The sequence below is a fragment of the Epinephelus moara genome, chromosome 1 (assembly GCF_006386435.1).
Source record: "Epinephelus moara isolate mb chromosome 1, YSFRI_EMoa_1.0, whole genome shotgun sequence".
Lineage (NCBI taxonomy): Eukaryota > Metazoa > Chordata > Actinopteri > Perciformes > Serranidae > Epinephelus > Epinephelus moara.
Window position 1 is genome coordinate 35,949,938 of NC_065506.1, and position 18,423 is coordinate 35,968,360.

At 39.6% G+C, this 18,423-nt stretch overlaps 1 protein-coding gene across 1 annotated transcript; it reads right to left on the reverse strand.

The window, feature by feature from the left end:
* Positions 1–9,583: 9,583 nt before the first annotated feature.
* gatm (glycine amidinotransferase (L-arginine:glycine amidinotransferase)) lies at positions 9,584–15,062 on the reverse strand. The gene is made up of 9 exons (XM_050052154.1): positions 14,902–15,062; positions 13,861–14,073; positions 13,509–13,704; positions 12,638–12,828; positions 12,252–12,389; positions 11,559–11,723; positions 11,359–11,422; positions 11,155–11,271; positions 9,584–10,673 (listed from the first exon to the last, which is right to left on the reverse strand). Exons 1-9 carry the CDS (start codon positions 14,968–14,970, stop codon positions 10,561–10,563), a joined length of 1,266 nt encoding a protein of 421 aa, XP_049908111.1. The 5' UTR covers positions 14,971–15,062; the 3' UTR covers positions 9,584–10,560.
* Between the last annotated feature and the right edge of the window lie 3,361 nt (positions 15,063–18,423).

An 18,423-nucleotide genomic window follows, 5' to 3' on the forward strand; every position in this document is an offset into this window, starting at 1 on the left:
GCACGTATACCCTCTAACTCTTCAGCTGCCAGAGATTTGATGTAGATCCTCTCTGACTGAATGTTTTGGACCTAATTCAGACTATTAAGTCACCCATCGTCAAGAGGAGAATATGAGAATATGACTGCTGTTTCCCCACAGACATTGAAGCCTAATCATTACCATATCCCAATCAATTCTCCTGTTTGGAGACAGTTGTTGAGGCAGCTGCAGTGTTGCGCAATTAGGCAGCTGTACAAACAAGCAATCCATCTGCAGAAGACTACATGGAAGCAGTGGGGGCGAAAAATGAGGTGCGACTGAACAGCTGTGAAGAGAAGCCGCTTGGCTTCCAGTGAACCTGTCCTGACAAACGGTCACCTTCGATCCAGAGGGCGATTCTGAGTGTGATTTATCAGCGCAGGACACAGCCGCAGGCCTCGTCACAGGCCGCAGCTGTAGCCTGATAGCATTCACCCTGTAGTGCCTGATCCGAGCCACATTGTGACAAAGGTGAAGCAGTTAAATAGGCAGCGTGCTTGTGCCAAATGTCAGGGAGCCACACATAGCCAGGATTTGTCTCCTGGTATAGGGAACTGTTTTGGCCCTGTTGAAAGTCGTCTGCTGTCACTGTGTGGGTCTAAAAAAGGTTAATCAGATTGAGGGCATTGTGAATTTACTGTTAACTGCACAATTAGAACAGGCCTTAAGTAGTTTGTCACAAATCAGAGCTGTTTATTGAAGGCCTTTCAAAGGTTTAGAGTGTTCTCCTTTGCTCACAATTCACAGTTTAAAGAACATAATCGCCAGGAAAAATGTTGCCGTTGTACATTTCTGCAAACCATGCATACGTTACATTTGTATGTTATTATGTAGGGAATATGTTGAAGCTTTACATTTCAGTGACACTGTGGTTAACTGTTAAGGAGGAGGAGCATCAGCCACTGAAACTGTCTTTGCACACAAAGGTTTATTTTCCAAAACTCAAATTGCAGTTAAACATAAAGGGGTGGAGCAAACACATGAGTTTTAAATCTAAAAGAAGCAAATACAAAATTCAGTCAAATTAAACAAATGTCCATCTTAATAAGGATAAATAATGCTCTACACTGAACTAATAATGTACAGGATAAACTAAAGAGAGAGATTCTGCTTGTAACAGCACTGCCGCCCCATGTGATGATGAAAAAATAATGAGTGAAATGGCATTCATGGCTTAAATAAGGGTGAGCAGGTGAACTCAATCAGGTTAATGAGTGAACAAAGAGTGAAAGGAACCAATCAGTGCTGAGGAAAAGGAAGTGAGGTAAGTAAAATACGTGGTTTTGGTAGAACAATCACAGCTGGAAACACAGCTATGTCTCAGTAAAAAACAACTGCTTCTTTTGGCACTATCTCTGCTGGAACAACAGTGACATGTCACTAACAAACACTTATGTTTGGGGACTAACAAACCACTGGAAACACAGCAATGACTCACAAAAAACAACTGGTTTGCAGCTTGGCAGGCATCTCACCTAAGTGTCATGCCATCCCCTCCAACCTACCAATGACAAAGTCAACTCATATACGGAGTCACTTCAGAATCTCTGATATGATACGTATAAAATGTGCAAACATAACATATTTGTGGTTTAAAGAAACACAATGCCAACATTTTCTTCTGGCGACTGGACTGTTTAAAGTAATGCCCCCATCTAGCATTACTAAGATTTACGTTGGACAATAAAAAGAATGCGTGAGTGCAGAGAAGTGCTGAGAAAAGAAATCAAATAACATCTAATCATAAAGATGGAAGCATTTTAAAGTTTAAGAGAGAGTAAAGAATGTGTTCAGATTTAATGTTAAGTTGTAGAAGTATGCCAACATTTGGAGTTTGGGTTGACAGATTTTTTTAAGGGGTACAAACTCTCAGAATCTGAATTTGATTACTGTCTTTTTGATGTTGTCTTCTATGTTCTTTGCCTCCTCAGGGTGAATGTAATCTGTTAAAAGTGACTTGTGTACTGAGGAAAACCGTTTCATATGATGAAATGGAACATTAAATATTCTCATTTAAATTGGCCATAAGTTGCAGCTGAACTCACTTTTACGACCTCAAATCCATCACACAGCAACATCACTGTTTGTGTCATTCAGGAGCTTTTTCATTCTTCAACGAACGTCAAAGTGCTATGTGTCGTTTCCACCGCTAGATGGCAGCATGCAGACATCAAGACTTAAATGCAATGCCTTTTTTCTGTTATTAACCTTTCCGCATGTTGTTATTTCTAGTTTGATTGGTATCAGACAACAGATTACTAAATTTATATCAATTATATAATTAGCTCTGGTATGTTTTTTTAATCTAATATTATCCTTCAAATATTAAAATACTGAGACAGTCAAAAATATTTCTCATAAAGTGCACTACACCATAAAACAGTCCCCTGCAAGATGCATAAGACAGTGTGCCAGAGAAGGGAATGGAATGGAATTAAAGTTAACTTTGTTATCCAAAGGAGGTCATCAATTTGGTCAAAGGTGCATACAGGGGTGGACACAGTATGAAAAAACATAGAAAAATACATAAAGGAAAATGTGTTTTCTGTAGTGGGTGGTTATTTATGAGTGATATAAAACTGTTGATGGTGTAATCTTAAGACTGTTCATTTGTCTTTTACCAGTCACTTCACCAACTGTGATCAAAAGTCCAAGCTAGTTGGAGCACTAAAGGGACAATTTACCCTCAAATCAAAAATACATGTTTTTCCTCTTACCTGTAGTGCTATTTATCAGCCTGGGTTGTTTAGGTTTGAGTTGCTTAGTGTTGGAGATGCCTGCCTTCTCACCAATATAACTGAACTACTGTAGATAACTAGATCGGCTTGTGGTGCTCAAAGTGCCAAAAAACAGATTTGAAAACACCAATGTCTTTTCCCAGAAATCACAAACTCAAGATAATGCGCCTTGTTGTGGAAAAACCTTGTGCAATTTATTATCACCCCTTGACTAGCAGCACTGTGAACAGGCCTGCAGAGCCAGGGCTTTTCTTGGAGGCAATGTTGAACCTCACTTGCCAATCATTGGGATGAATTTAGTCCACTCATTTGTTACATTATACTTAGGAAAAATACCTGAAACTATCCTACACAAAGATAAATATTTAATGAAGATACTTTTGGCAAATAGCAGGAAAGCCATAACTCGCAAATGGATGCAAGTTGATCCTCCAACACTAGCCCAATGGCTGGGGATTGTAAACAAAATTTATGGAAAGACTTACTTTTACTCAAACGCTTGAGATGAGAAAATGTACAAAATATTGGGAGAAATGGAGTGTGTGTAAATGCCATTTGGAAAAGTGTGATACTGTATGCCAGGATGTAAGTGGAATAAAAAACTGTGATTTGACCTTGTAACACCCATGACGACCTTTTGTTCTTTGATTCTTAAATAAAAAAAGGATTGCAATAAAAAAGGGAACTAGATGGCGCTCGGCTTTTGGTGCTGAAAGTGCTTAAAAAATACTTAGAAAATATACATATAATTACAGCCTCCCACTGGAGTAGAGGCTCGTTCCAGAAGCCAGTCGCTTCCCATAGACCCCCATGATAGATATTAAACTTTACAGCAGAAATAACCATGTTTACAGCCTGGTGCCAAAAAAGTTTTGGTCTCCATAGCTAATTTCCCCCTTCATGACAACTGTACGGGGTGAATTTTCATATAAGTCACCTGTTAACATTTTCTAAGGTCTTAAAGTTACACATATTTAAGGGCGGGCCACTATGAATGACGACTGTCTGTCCATAGTGTCCTCGGCCTCTCAGTCAGATCCATCTCGCTCTTCTACAGCGGCAGCCTCTCCTCTAAATATGGTCACTTCTGGCTCCAAAAAACAAGATGGCGACAGTTGAAATGCTGAACACGAGAGATATGTACAGCTGCAGGCACAGTCCATTTGTAGGGTACACAACACGCCCCTGCAAACTGCACCTATTACTAGTACAAGACAAGCCCTGAACCGTGCAAGTTATCTGAACCATGCTGCATCCTAATGTTGTAATGAACAAATAGGGCTAAATGTAGCAAAAACCCACTTCATTAAACATGAAGATTACTTTATTAGAAACGAGATGTGACCCTCCCCATTACCCTCACCCTAACATTACGCCTTTCTTTTAACCATATTTTTCGTAGTTGGCTCAACACTACCATTGCATCTTCTTCAAGGTTTCCGTTCCTTGGCCAGGGAGAGAAGGGGGCTGATCGTGGACTGACGTGCTGGTTATGGTGGGCGGGCCACGTAGCTGCTGCAGCTGCAGCCATACCTGCTTGGAACTCTTGGAACACTTTAAAACAGGAGTCCACAAACTGAAGGGTGATGTCACGGTAGTTATATCCATTTTTTATACAGTCTATGCTCATCACGCAGAGTGACCTCATTTAAAGTGTTACATTTCTCATATATATTATTGAAATATTGTTTTTTAAGCATTAACAAATTAGCAGCATTTAAATATCATATTTTAAAAGCTGATCGTTTATTTTGGTTGAAACTTTTGATCCAAAACATAACTAACAAATAAATTTAGTTTCTCTCTGTAACCCAGGGGAGTAGAAGCCTAAAGTAATAACAGTAGCGCAATAAATATCCTGACTGGTAATTAAGATAACAACAGCACACATTTATTTGAATAAATTAGGGCCATTCTGGGTCACGCTGACCTGGGAACTTGGTATCTGTCATTTCTATTGATCTGTTTAATGTATTGCACCACAGTTCTCACTGAGCTTGGCACCACGTTTACTGTAACACCTTCATGTATGTAATCATTAACCAGGCTGATGTGTCAGTGCCAGAAGCGCGGCGTCATATATCATCATGTAAACCCGAAAAGAAATGGTGACCTTACTGTAAAGGGAAAAAAGCTTTATTCATTCATAACTTTTCTTTAAGTTGAAGGGAAAGTGTTGGTAACAATTGCTTTATTCAGTGGATATCTAGAAAATGAAAAGCTAGTTTGTAGTCAGAGTTGGTGTTTTTTAGTTAATTAACATGCAAAATGTCTATTTTAATACTGTATAAACTTTCATTCATTCCTTTTTTTCTCACTATATGGTCTGACAGGTGAGATGTGTGGAGAACATTTGACATTTTTGTCTGTATCTTGGAGCTCTTTTAAGCCAGTATTTTCAAAAAGTGATACAAACTAGATACACGTGTCTGCTGTTCAGTGGTGTTGTCTGTAACATAGTGTAGCCACATACCAGCTTAACTTACAGCCAACAGCTAAAACATCCGAACTAACAACTTGAATGAAACATGTCTACACAGACACATAATCAACATGATTTAAGTTTGATGAGTTTAATTACAAAGCAGCCAATGCTAATAATAAAATAAATGAAGGTAGAAAAATACTTCTTGCTGCAAAATTACTTTTTTCCTTATAAACTGTGTGTGTGTACAGAGTGAATCAGATGATGTGTAGCTTGTTCCTGGTTAGAGACTCAGAAAGTATCACGGCTATCCTCGGTCTTCATTCATTCTTTCATTGACTTTATTTAAAAACAAACATACATACAAACAACAAACTCAACTTAAAACAAATAGCAACGCAGGAAGTTTTGCTGAAGCATATTCCAAGTATGTGGGGCACACAGTAGGAAAACGCTGATCTTCCTAACTGTATGAATTTTTGGCACCTGCAGGGTGAGCGGGTACAGTGGCTGCCAAAATTCCAAAAAGCAGGGCTGAGAGATAGGGGGAAGTTTTTGTAAGAGAGCTTTATAAATAGATATGAACAAATGGGGATCCCTCCTCACGGACAGGGCAGGCCAGCCAGTTTATTGGTAAAGTAAGCAATGGTGTGTCCATAGCTGTCTCCAGTGATGAAACTTAAGGCTGAGTGATACACTGCATCTAAAGGTTTGAAAAATGAACTGGACACCCACCCACAGATAACATCGCCGTGGTCCAAAACAGAGGGGAAATGGCTTTTTCTGGTGAATATTCTGAAACAGGACTTATTTCTAAAAAGAGCCTAATTTTGCTCTCAGCTTTAAAAACAGTATGTCGACTTTAAAATTATGTTTTTCATTTATTCTTATAATGCTACACTGTCACTATTACGTTGTTATTAGAAGAACAAATTTCAAAACTACTATAGTCAATATTTCTTGCATTCGAAAACAGCATCCTTTTTTTTTTGCACAGTTGACCAATTTCACATTATGGAGGAGCAGAAGGAGAAGAAGGTCAAGTGATAGCTGTAGATTAAGGGTGGCGTCACAAATAGTATCTGCACAAGAATTAAGGACAGTATCATCTGCGTAACGATGTAACTTACAATTGTACAAAGGAGTTGTAATATTGTTTATATAAATAGTGAATAAGACTGGACCAAGGACAGAACCCTGAGGAATTCAATTTGTATTGGGAAGAAAAGAGATACCAACCATATCACCGCACAGAAGGAAGCGTGGATCTTCTCATAGACGAGAGGCTTGTCGCCGTGACAGCGTGAGATGTCGTCCTCCTTGGCTGAGCTGCATCAGTAGCCAGCTCAGTGGTGCTAGGTGAGCTAGCAGTAGATGCATGCTTCTTCCTGAACAGTAATATGGTTGGCGGCTGTGGTTCAGTGGACAGATATAGTTCCTCCATGAAACTGTTTACAACAAGGTCTGTGAATTATCTTAAGTAACTGGGTATACATGATAATATATTATAATATGTGACGCAATGCTTCTGGCACTGACGCATCATCCTGGTTAATGTTTACAGACATAAAAGTGTTATATAAAACATGACATCAGTGGAAACTGTGGTGCCACTTATTATACAGATGAATAGATATAATAAATACCAAGGTCCACATGTCAATGTCACCCAGACTGTCCTTATTTATTCAACTAATTGTGTGGTATTGTTATCTTAATTACCTCCAAGTATATTTATTGCACTGCTGTTATTACTTTGGACTTCTGCTCCACTAGATTTCATAGAGACGTGTCATACTTTCCACTCCTCTACATTTATTTGATGATTGCAGCTACAAATTAGGTTTTTATAGTATATGAAAAACTCCACCTTGATGGTAGTAAAATGCGGCTGCACTCAATTTTATTTTCATATTTTATTTTATTTTATATTTTCTTTTCTTTACATAAATAAAGACATTTCCACTGTTAATTGATGCAGGGAATGTACTGTCCTGTGTTACAATCATAATAATAATACAATTGTATTTATATAGCACCTTTCATACAAGAAATTCCGCACGAAGCGTTTTACAATAAGGACAGTGTAAGCACTGAGTGCTTCACATGAAAATAGACAGAATGAACATATACCAGAACTGATTTATAAAATCATAGAGTTGTAAAACTATAAATCATAAAATCAAGTAAGATTTTAAAAGAGCTGCAGCAGCGCGAAGCATGAAAGGGAAGCATTTCAGACCTGTATCAGGAAGTCCGAGAAAGGCTGAAGTGACCAGATATGTTTTTAGCTTTGTTTTAAAAAAAAAAAACCAAAGTAGCTCAGTCCATAGGGACTTGGGTTGGGAACCGGAGGGTCGCCTGTTCGAGTCCCCATCCGGACCAAAATATGGAGTGTGGACTGGTGGCTGGAGAGGTGCCAGTTCACCTCCTGGGCACTGCCGAGGTGCCCTTGAGCAAGGCACCGAACCCCCCAACCGCTCGGGGCGCCTGACCAAGGGACATCTCTCCACTTTGTGCATGTATAGGTCCTGTTTGTGCATGTGTGTGTCTTTCGGACCTGTGTGTAATTGACAAGCAAGAGTGAAAACATTGAATTTCCCCTCAGGGGGATTAATAAAGTAAATAAACTTAAACTTAATAAACTTAAACTTAAATTTAGCGAGCTAGCTTCCCTGATATCTATAGGTAGCATGTTCCATAGTTTTGGGGCGTTATTGACAAAGGCTGCATCCCCAATCTTCTTCCGGCTGTTGCTGAACTTCCAATTAACCAGCAGCAGATGATCACAGTGTTCTTGGAGGCAAATAGTTCACAGGGGAGTTATCCCTGCTTAATATGTGTCCCAATCAATGCTGAAATAAAACCTACACCCTTGGCTGCTAACATGTTAATGCTTCGGTAGACTAATGCGGAATTCATACTTCTGTATTGAATCTATGCCGTAGCTACAGCGTAGGCTTTGCGTCGACGGGTCCATGTCATTGGTTCGACAGCCCATTGGTTCGACATCCCATTAGTCCGACTGTCCGCGGTGCTGAACGGCTCGCGGCGGGCGTATGGTGCGCCGCGACCAGCTTGAGGCAGAGGAGGCTCACGGCTTATGTGTTTGTCACTTTCTTTTTCATTTTAACCCACACCATGATCTTTTCCTGACCCTAACCACGTGGTTTTTGTGCCTAAACCTAACCAGACCTTAACCACAGGGCATCATGATGATTTCGGAACGGACTTCGGAACAATGAGTTTAATATGGTCGGAACAATGGGATGTCGAACCAATGGGCAGTTCCCGCGTCGACACGTCACGGCGACACAGACCTCCTGTCTATATTTGTAAGCTGAAACCATTTCCCTCAGTGGAAACAAAGCTTTTATTTACTTTGATTTCACAGATAAGAAACAATAAATTGTGAAGACTATAAAGTCTTCACAAAAATAGCATTTAAGTCTTATGTGTAATTTATCCTGGCTTCATATTAGCAGAGGAAATCTACGCTCATCGCTAAGCTAATTTATACAATGTAAAATGCCACAGGCTTGTGCTAATAATGTTAGCATATTATATTTGTTTGGAAAATGTATTTGGTATAAGACAGTTGTTTTGTTGGTGAACCTAATGAGTTGTAATGGAGCTGAATTTTGTAACGTTACCTTTGTTAAATGTTGCTGTTGTCCCTGGTTTTATATAAGAGGAAAAGATCGCTAGCTGCTAGGCTAATTTATACAATCTAATATGCCATAGGCTTGTGCTAATAACGTTAGCATGTTGTATTTGTGGGGAAAATGTGTCCGGCAAAAGACAAGTGTTTGTCTGTGAATGCTGTGAGTTATAGTGAAGCTGATTTGTGTACTTGTGTTTGCAATGGTCTCTATTAAGCCCTGTTTAATGTGTGTTTTGAATCAACTAAACTTTACAGCACTTCACAGAAACTGCTGCCCTGACCAGTGTTTTGGAGGTGTAACTGCAGAGTGACACCACCGCACAAGTATAAATGCTCACAACGGCATAGGCCACATGCGTGGGCTACGGTGTAGAATCTGCCGCACAACTATAAATCCCGCTTAATAATATTTTAGTAGTCAGTACTTCTCACACCACTGACAACATGGATCAGTGGATAGAATGTACAGTGCAGCAAGACTTGTTCATACCAGTAATGATCCAATAACAAACACATATGTCAATAAATACAACAAATAATACAAGAAGAAACTGACACGCAACTTTTTTTATAATTACATTTAATAACGTTGCATAATACAAAACATCACTTGCATTTCTCTGTTGAGTCATAACTTCCCTTGAATTAATTGTTGCAAACTAAATATCAAGGCAGCCTTGAAGAGGTAAACATCTTATATCCATCTGTATGTGCAGCAAAAGATCACAAAAAACATCTTCACAACAAGACATCTTTAATTCTTTAGGCATTTTTGCTTTGCACACAAAAGCAGCCAATAAGTTCAGCGAGAATGACAAGCATATAACTGGCCCAGATTTGCAATAGGAGAAAAGACAAAAGGTATACAATATCTGATATGGACCGCATACTTTTTAAGTAAATATATAAAAACACTAATTGTCGGGAAATCCAATAAAGAGTATGAAAAATATAAATAGAACTTTGTCTCTTGAATCAATTAAAATCTTTACAAAATAATATACTAGCGATAAGAAATTAATATTGTTTAATGACCTACTTATAAACTTTTATACATTCCTTTAAATAAAAAAAATACTTTGGAAAAATTATGGTGCCTTAAGTTTCCATGAGGAGGTAGCTTCTCTCCTCCTTGTTTGGTGACTTTCACATACCAAATTGTACCTTGTCCTTAAAGTTATGACTCTTAGATGTTTGAGCCACAAACAATTCAGCTTTACAATAGCCAGGCCAGAAATGCAGTTAATATTGAGATTACTGATCGAAGTAAAGTTACGTTCATTTGTTGCTATTGAGCATATATACTCTATATATAAATTCTATATATATATGTAGTATGTATACTGTGAATCCGAACAAAGCTGTTTGCAAAGGCACTGTGATGCACAGCGATGTCAAATTAAAACAATTCATACATGTTCATTTAGGACATAAAGACTCATTCCAGAAAAGGACTTTGGTGCCACCTGTCATAATAAGATCGCCCCATTAATAGGTTTGTTTCACACAGGTTTGACTTTGAGTAGCAGCAGATGACACCCAAACACACAAATTTCAAACTTTTTTTTTTTTTTCAACAGTAGATTTGTGATTAGTGTGTGTACATGCACGGTCGACTGACAATGAAGATTAAATAATTAAAGTGGAATTTAGATTCCGGACTGAGGCTTTAATCTTTAAAGCTCAATAAAAACTGCCTGTTTCTGGCAAGGCTAGTGAAAGTAGGACTGCAGGGTACCACGGCGGCGGACGTCGGTTGTCCAGCAGTGAAAGCCACCACCCAGGGAGTTGGCATGGCGAATGTTCACCTTTATGGTCTTGATACCTGCAACAAAAACACATGTATGCATCAGGTACAAAGTATTTTTCGTCACAGATGGATCGGATGATTAAAATGTCTGTTGAAATTAATCTTAAAGGTCCAGTGTCTAGGATTTAGTGGCGTATAGCGGTAAAGTTGCGGAGCAATCTTGTCCTGTGTGCCAAGCCTGTAGGAGAACTATGATGTCCGAAACAAAAATGCGAATGGCCCTATCTAGAGCCAGTGTTTGGCTTGTTTGTTCTAGGCTACTGTAGAACAACATGGCAGACTCCGTGGCAGGGGATCCACTCCATTTGTAGCTATAACCGGCTCATTCTAAGGTAACAACAATACAATGATTCTTTTTCTTCTTCTTCAGGTGATTATAAACTATCGAAAATATAATTATGAATATTTTGTTTATTTCTGCCAAATTGACGTCTCTAAATCCTACACACTGTACCTTTAATTGTTAAGATGGAATAACCTGAATATTCGAACTCACCGAGGCTCTGAAACATTTTTTGGATGGTGCTTTCATTGGCATCAACCATAACACGCTTCTCACCCAACATCAGGACGTTCATGGACAGCCATTTGGAGGACATCCACAGGGGGTGGTCTACATAGAAAGGGAGAGAAATGTTTTTTTGTGGTAAAATTTCTAAATGTTTTCCCTATGTAAGAGGAGGTAAGCATTAGTACCCACCATCAGGAATCAGAGGCGTCGGAGGTTTTACAACAGTCCAGCCAGCCTTCCTGAACATGTCAATCTGACGATAAAGGACAAAGTGCAGTGGTGAACATGGAGACCTTTATGGTGTCAAGCTAGTTATAGTATAAGTCCACAAGAGGGCAGCACAGAACACCATGAGGAAATGAAAGTAGCTTTTTGCTTTCCATCAGTACCTGGCGACATGGACGATCAGGGTTTGACAGCACCAGTCCCGGCCCGATGATGTTGAACGTGGCATCAATGTGCATGGGGTTGGGATCCTTGAATGAAATGATGTGGATCTTGTAGTCTGGAGCCAGATGGCGGCGCATCCATTCAATTCCCATGTAATTTGTAACCTGCACAAAACAAAACAAAAATAAATGGTAACTGGTGTTCATACGCACACAGAGATCTCTGTAGGTCTGGGATACTCAACTTGCTTTGCCTAGGGACCACTTTTGCAAAATGACAGGAGGCCATGGGCCACTCAAACAAGTCTTAATATTTATCAGTATATATAATGAATGGATTGCTTGTTTTCAATGTTTGGATGGTTGCTGTCCTCACACGTGAGCCAAGAGGAGGGTTTTAGGGCAAGAGAGCTCTATTTTGCATTCTGGCACCTTATTTAAATTAAAAACTATACTGTTTATTTTCATTGTAAATTAGAGAATAGTCAGTGGGCTGCCCAGCACCCTGTCATGAACCTGATATGGCCTGCATACTTCAAGTTGAGTATCACTGCTATATGTCATGGTTTAGCAGTATCAAACTTTTATCTTATCTTTCAATGTGTATGTTGCAATGGACGTTTAACCTCAGACTATAGACTTCAGAATTAAGACCAGATAACAGACACGTTAACAAGTTTAAAGTCTTCATACCTGACTCCTCTGGACGAAAAGGTCTGTCCCAGCTCGGATGAAGTCCGCAGCATCAAAGCAGGGCTCGTGCTCTGTAGTCACAAACTTCCCCTCGGCAGCCAGCTTGTGTCTGTCCTCCACTGTGCGGATGGGGTAGTCCTGAAAGACACAACAAAGTAATGATTTAGTTTACCAGCAGTTTAGTCTCTGGCCACGTACAGGGCCATAAACAGCACATGGCAAAAAGTTCAGTGGTGATATGAAGAGCCCAAACAAGGCTTTTTAATGCAGGTTCAACTTTGTGATAAAGTCAACAACATAATCCCAACGCTTCAAGAAACCGTAATCCTACACAGCCCACACTTAAAACATTTAGCATGTGCTGTCCTGATCTCACAAGGCCTCACCTGATCATACAGATCATCAGCCATAGTGGGTTTGGGAGCAGTGGTCCACTTAGCACCTTTTCTGAAGTACTCCTTGATCAGAGGTCTGTAGGCTCGGTACTCAAAGAAGCGAGCCCTCCAGGCCATAGGAGCCTCGATAATCTCATTTCCCACAACCATAAGGATGTCTCTGGGCATGGCAGCGTACATGCCTACAACAGATCCAACAACACACAGTTATCTTACCTATAATATCATGTAAAATACAATGTGATGCACTGACACTGTTACCAAACAAAGAAAAATGTGAGGCCAGTGTTGGAGGAAAGTAGATAGATCATTTACCTAGTTCAATATAGACACACTTAATTACAAGTTAAAGTCCAGCGTGCTCATTTCTACTTAAGTAAAAGTACTGGTTAGGCAAAACGGGCCTTGTTAGTGTTGTATCAATATAATACTGGACTATTATTATTAATGCATTAACAAATAAAAAGTTTTTCAATGTTGCAGATGGTTGAGGAAGAGCTAGTTTTATCTACTATATATACTTTTGTGTAATTTAATCTATAAAAATGCTTCATATTTGATAAACTGATTGTGTATTTCTTGCATGCAAAAGACTTAACTGTAAATAAATTGCAACTAGTTGTGAAATAAATGTAGCCTGATGGAGTAAAACATAAAATATTTCCATCTGAAATGTAGTAGAGTATGAGTATTAAGTAGCAGAATATGGATAAACTCAAGTAAAGTACCTCAAAATTGTACCTTACTACAGAACTTGTGTTTAGTTGTAAATTACGTCTTTACACACACATTTGTTACATTATTTTGCACTGAAAATCTTTATGAAAAGGCTTATCAGTGAATGATTTGTCCTTTGTTTTACCTGATGATGTGAAGTCTGGAGTTTTGTACTCCAGGGACCAATCAATGGGCTCTGGCCTCCTTACAGTGACGCCTTCATGACGCAGAATATTGCACATTTCCTCAATCTCAGCAACAGCTTTTTTCAAGTGGTCCGCAGGAAAAGACCGGCCCCCATACTTCTGGTAGAAGGGCCAATACTTCTCATATGTGTTAGCCTGTTGAGAGGTTCATAATATGACAACATGAGTCAATTTAGGCATCATTTCACAGTCTTTATGCAGTTCTTTGTCAGGTAGTATACACAGCAGTGCCCACACACACAAGCATTATGTAATCTGATTCACAGAGGTCATCTTGACATTACAGCTTACTTTCACTTCCACAGTGAAGGGAGGCACACGGGCGTTTTCGGCACGACCCACGATCACCTCCTCAAGAGGGTCCCATTCATTGTAGCTGCAGACAGGACATTCCTGCAGTGCAGGCTCAGTAAGGTCTTCAGCTACATGCTGGGGCTGTGCAGCTGCTGCACTGGAAGTGCTCTGGAAGGCCCTCTGCACCCATCCAGTCACCGACCGGCCGAGCTGAGGAGGGAAGAAAATGGATCACAACTTTAAAAAAAAATGTAAAAATCTGCAGCACAAAAATGGCCTTATTGAAAGAGTGCAAAATATGCCAATTATTTAGATAGATAATAAAAATACATGTATACATATTAATGTGCACTTTGTATTAGTCATAAATAAAACTAGCTTTGTGTATTACCATTGTTGTATTTATTTTTGTTTGTTGTTTTATTTTATTGTCAGATAATATTTAGAAGTGATAGAGTCAAATAAAAGACTTGGCTGCAGCTCACACAAGAAGGCTAATTCAAACACAGTCAAACTAAGTGCTGATAACACAGTGTGAGATAAATGAGAAATGCTCCAGGAAGGCCGATTTGTTTGGTGTTAAAGTACACGTGTTATTAAGAAGCCGCTGTCTGCACAGATAGGCTGCTGGCTCAGGAGCGGCTCCCATGTCACTGAGTTTGGGAGCGCATCTGTGCCAAACAGCTGTTCACTGTCACTCACGGACCAAAGATTAAAAAAGCTCACTCAGCAGTTAGAAACAAATCAAACCTTTGACTAAGGTATCTGTGACACAATCAGTGCTTTTTTTTCTTTTTTTTTTTGCAAATTGTATTTTCAATTAAAATGCTTAATCAGACCAAAAGAAAGAAAAAAAAATCAATGATCTCAAAGAAGCAGCTCAGATGAAGCCTAGTGAAGAAAATGTCAAACATAATTTCTTTATTCACGTTTACTGATTTGTGCTTTTTAACAAAAACAAAAAAATGTACTTTTTCTAAACATTTTTTGAAGACAAAAAAAAAGAAGAAGACGACATGAAACCACCACAATACCAACCATGGCTCCGATCAGATGGGCAGCCTCGGCCCCTCTGCTACCTCCTCTCAGACACCTGACCCGCAGCATTGTCCAAAGTAATATTGAGCGTGTGTGTGAAATCAAACGGCAGCGTAGGATCCCCGTTTGCTCATGAATGAAGACGCCTCAGCTCTCGGGCCAACTTTATAGCAGCGGGTCTACGTGCCTCTCAGACTATTGGTCGCTTTCATGTCGAGAGGCAACGTGACTTGAGAAAAAGCATTTCTGAAACACAATCCCTGACGCCAGCAAATTCTTATCAACTGGGGCTACTTGCGTTAAAAGTTTCCAAGGACGTGCATCTGAAAATGAATCAAGGATTATTCTCACTGTGCAGGGTATGTTTGTCCTCCTTCAACACAGCAGCTTGGGAACTGTTATGTCTGCTGAAGAAATTAATTCAGAACAGTATGAACCCATTAAAGACATGCTGGTATTTCAAAATAAACTACGCCTGGAATGCATCTTTGCTGCTGCATAAAAAGGCTTTAAACACATACAGTGAGCATTTTAGTGATTTATTCATTCAGTATTTACACTCAGAGTGATGGTTTTTAAAAAAGGACACTGCTAAAATGTATTTAAAAGAAGAAAATTCAATAAAGCTACTAAATATCTGCAGCCTGCTGTGTGTGGGTGTTATGATTTAATTTGTCAGCTTGCTTATTTCACTGCTCCGACCACACTGTAAATATTACCAGTACAATACTTCCATCATTTTGTTTGGAAACTCTTCTAAACACACACTGGAAAGCACAACAGAGACGGAGAAAAAAAAGGAGTTCACACAATCAAAGAAATAGATAGCCTTGTGCAGGCTGTGTCATCATTGCCCCTGCTGGACTGTGCTCACAAGAGTTTCACAACCCAGAAGACCTCAATGACCGCTGAGATTACCCCACCCACTAAAAAAATCCTCTGGCTGATGCCCAAGGTTCAATTGATATGCACAGAAGATGCCTTCAGCTCCCACCAGCATCATTTCCTTACCCACCCAATAGTGAAATGTGCAATCAACTAATATTGAATCATTAAAGAGGCATCTGATTCATGGTCCCTAGGGCTGAGGAAAAACATCCAAACAAGAAGATCAATACAGGGCTGGTATACACAGTGCAGTGGTAACAAGAGTTTAGGAAGTAACCACTAATAGTCAAACACATAATCCCCCCCATAAAACTGCAACCTGTTGTGTTTGCACTCTCAAAGAGGGGCTGGTAGGTGGCCTTTGGAACCTTTAATCAGAGCCAGGGTAGCCATTTCCCTCTGTTAAACTTGTTGTGCCTTCATGCACATGCAGTCAGACATCTTAATTTTACAATCCATGATTCAAATTCAAACACAGGGTGGTCCCTTTATCAGTGGCAGAGTGTACGGTACAATTTTGAAGTACTTAATACTAGTATTTACTTTTACTCCACTACACCTCAGAGAGACATATTGTACATTTCCCCCAACGACATGTATGTGACAGCTGTTTGATGCCAGTTACTAATTAGATTAATTTGACATAAAACACATATGGCTAAACTTATAAAATAGAGCACATTGTTGTTTTTGTTTTGACTTGTGACCCCTCACTAACAAGCTGTGTGTGGGGCCCCTTGTAACGTCTCAGATGTCTGAGATGTTAGCAGTTGCACCAAGGAGAGAACTCTCAGATTATGTATAAAGGTCCAGTGTGTAGGAGTTAGTAGCATCTAGCACAGAGCCATAAGCTTGTGCTAATAACATTAGCATGTTAAATTTGGAGAACGTGTTTAGTGTAAGTCAGTCTTGTCAGTGAACCTTGTGAGTTGTAATGGAGCTGAATTTGTAATGTTACCTTTGTTAATGTTGCTGTCTGCTAGCTGCTAGGCTAATTTATACAATGCAAAATGCCATAGGCTTGTGCTAAAAACATTAGCCTGTTGTAGTTGTGGGGAAAATGTGTCCAGATAAAGACAAGTGCTTTGTCTGTGAATGCTGTGAGTTATAGTGAAGCCAATATGTGTATTTGTGTTTGACACTGTCTCTATTAAGCCACGTTTAATGTGTGTTTTGGGTGTGTTTTGAATTGACTAAACTTTACAGCGCCCCCACCACTGACTAGTGTTTTGAAGGTGTAACTGCAGAGTGACACAGACACACCACCGCAGAAGTATAAATGCTCACAACATCGAAGGCCACGTGCGTAGCCCACGTGCCTAGGCTACAGTGTAGACTCTGCATAGAGCTGACGCACAAGTATAAATCCTGCTTGAAGTTGCAGAGTTGTACCAAGCATGTAGGAGAACTACGGTGGCTGACGCTAAAACATGCATGGCCCTATCTGGAGCCAGTGTTTGGTTTGTTGGTTCTGGGCTGCTGTAGTATAACATGGTGTACTTGGTGGAAAAGGACCCGCTGATCACCAGTCAAAAAGTAATAATGGTAATAATAACTGTTTAAATGAACAAAAAAAATTACAAAAATTACTGACAACAAAAGGACTATGAAGATAACAACGACAGAGAAATGCATATGTAATTTTACTGGATTGTGAATACAATATGTTAAAATCCACAATGTATGCAGTTATAAATTAAAAGTCTAAACTACATACTTTGTAAAGTAACAACAGCACAGCTCTCTGTGTTGAACTCTGTCTCGGGGGAGCTCAGGAATGGCATTTTGTTTTATCTCCAAGGTAACAGATATAAAAGAAAGAAGGTCAAAGCTCAGGGTGCGAAGTTATGAAGAAGTAGTAAGCTCAGACTGTGTGCATACTGCATCCAACAGTATGTACTTTTTAAGGGCAGCTGCAGTACCATTTAAAAGTAAAAAGGAAAGTATACAATTGCATAAAGAGATCTGCATAGAGCATTGGAGGCAGAGTACCGTTCATTCCTGTTACAGTTGCTCAGTGGCACATGAAGCCAAAAAGTTTGACTTCCTGGGTATAAAATTACCCGCATCATTGGGCCTACAGAGAAAGCGCACTACAGACTTTCGACGGCTGAGTGGCTAACGTGCGGCTTAGCCCTCCGCTAACTTCAGTGGGAATAAAATTATTTAATTGTGCAGCTCCTCTCGACTTTTGAAATGATATCAGGTAGAATGGATCAAATCCTGATGGTGAAACAAGACATTTTGTGAAGGTTGTCAGGCTCAAAAAAAAAAATGTATCCACTGACATCTCTTTCACAGTGTAAGTCAATGGGAAAATGTTGCCCCATGGCACCATGCTATGAACCTGGAACAGCGGCGTAAATATGGACAGTGGAGGCAGTGTAGTTGCACTGGGGCCTGTGAAGTGGGGGGCTCATAGAGAGAGTGGGCCCTCCAACAATGTGTTGGGTGGAGAATGGGACCCTATGAGTGATTGCCACCTTGAACATATGCCTGTGTTCAAAAAGGGACTCTCATTAAATAATAAACATGTATTTTTTGTTATATACAGATAGGTAGTGATGATTGCTGGGTAATATGTATGTTGAGGTTATCCAGTGTCAAGTCTCTGATCACGTGACGAGACGATAT

Coding starts and splice junctions, on each gene's coding strand:
- gatm (XM_050052154.1), bottom strand. CDS start 14,970: ATGCTGCGGGTCAGGTGTCTGAGAGGAGGTAGCAGAGGGGCCGAGGCT. Junction 12,829..13,508: donor TCCAGACTTCACATCATCAG/GTAAAACAAAGG, acceptor GATCTGTTGTAG/GCATGTACGCTGCCATGCCC. Junction 11,272..11,358: donor GACGCCTCTGATTCCTGATG/GTGGGTACTAAT, acceptor CTTTCTATGTAG/ACCACCCCCTGTGGATGTCC.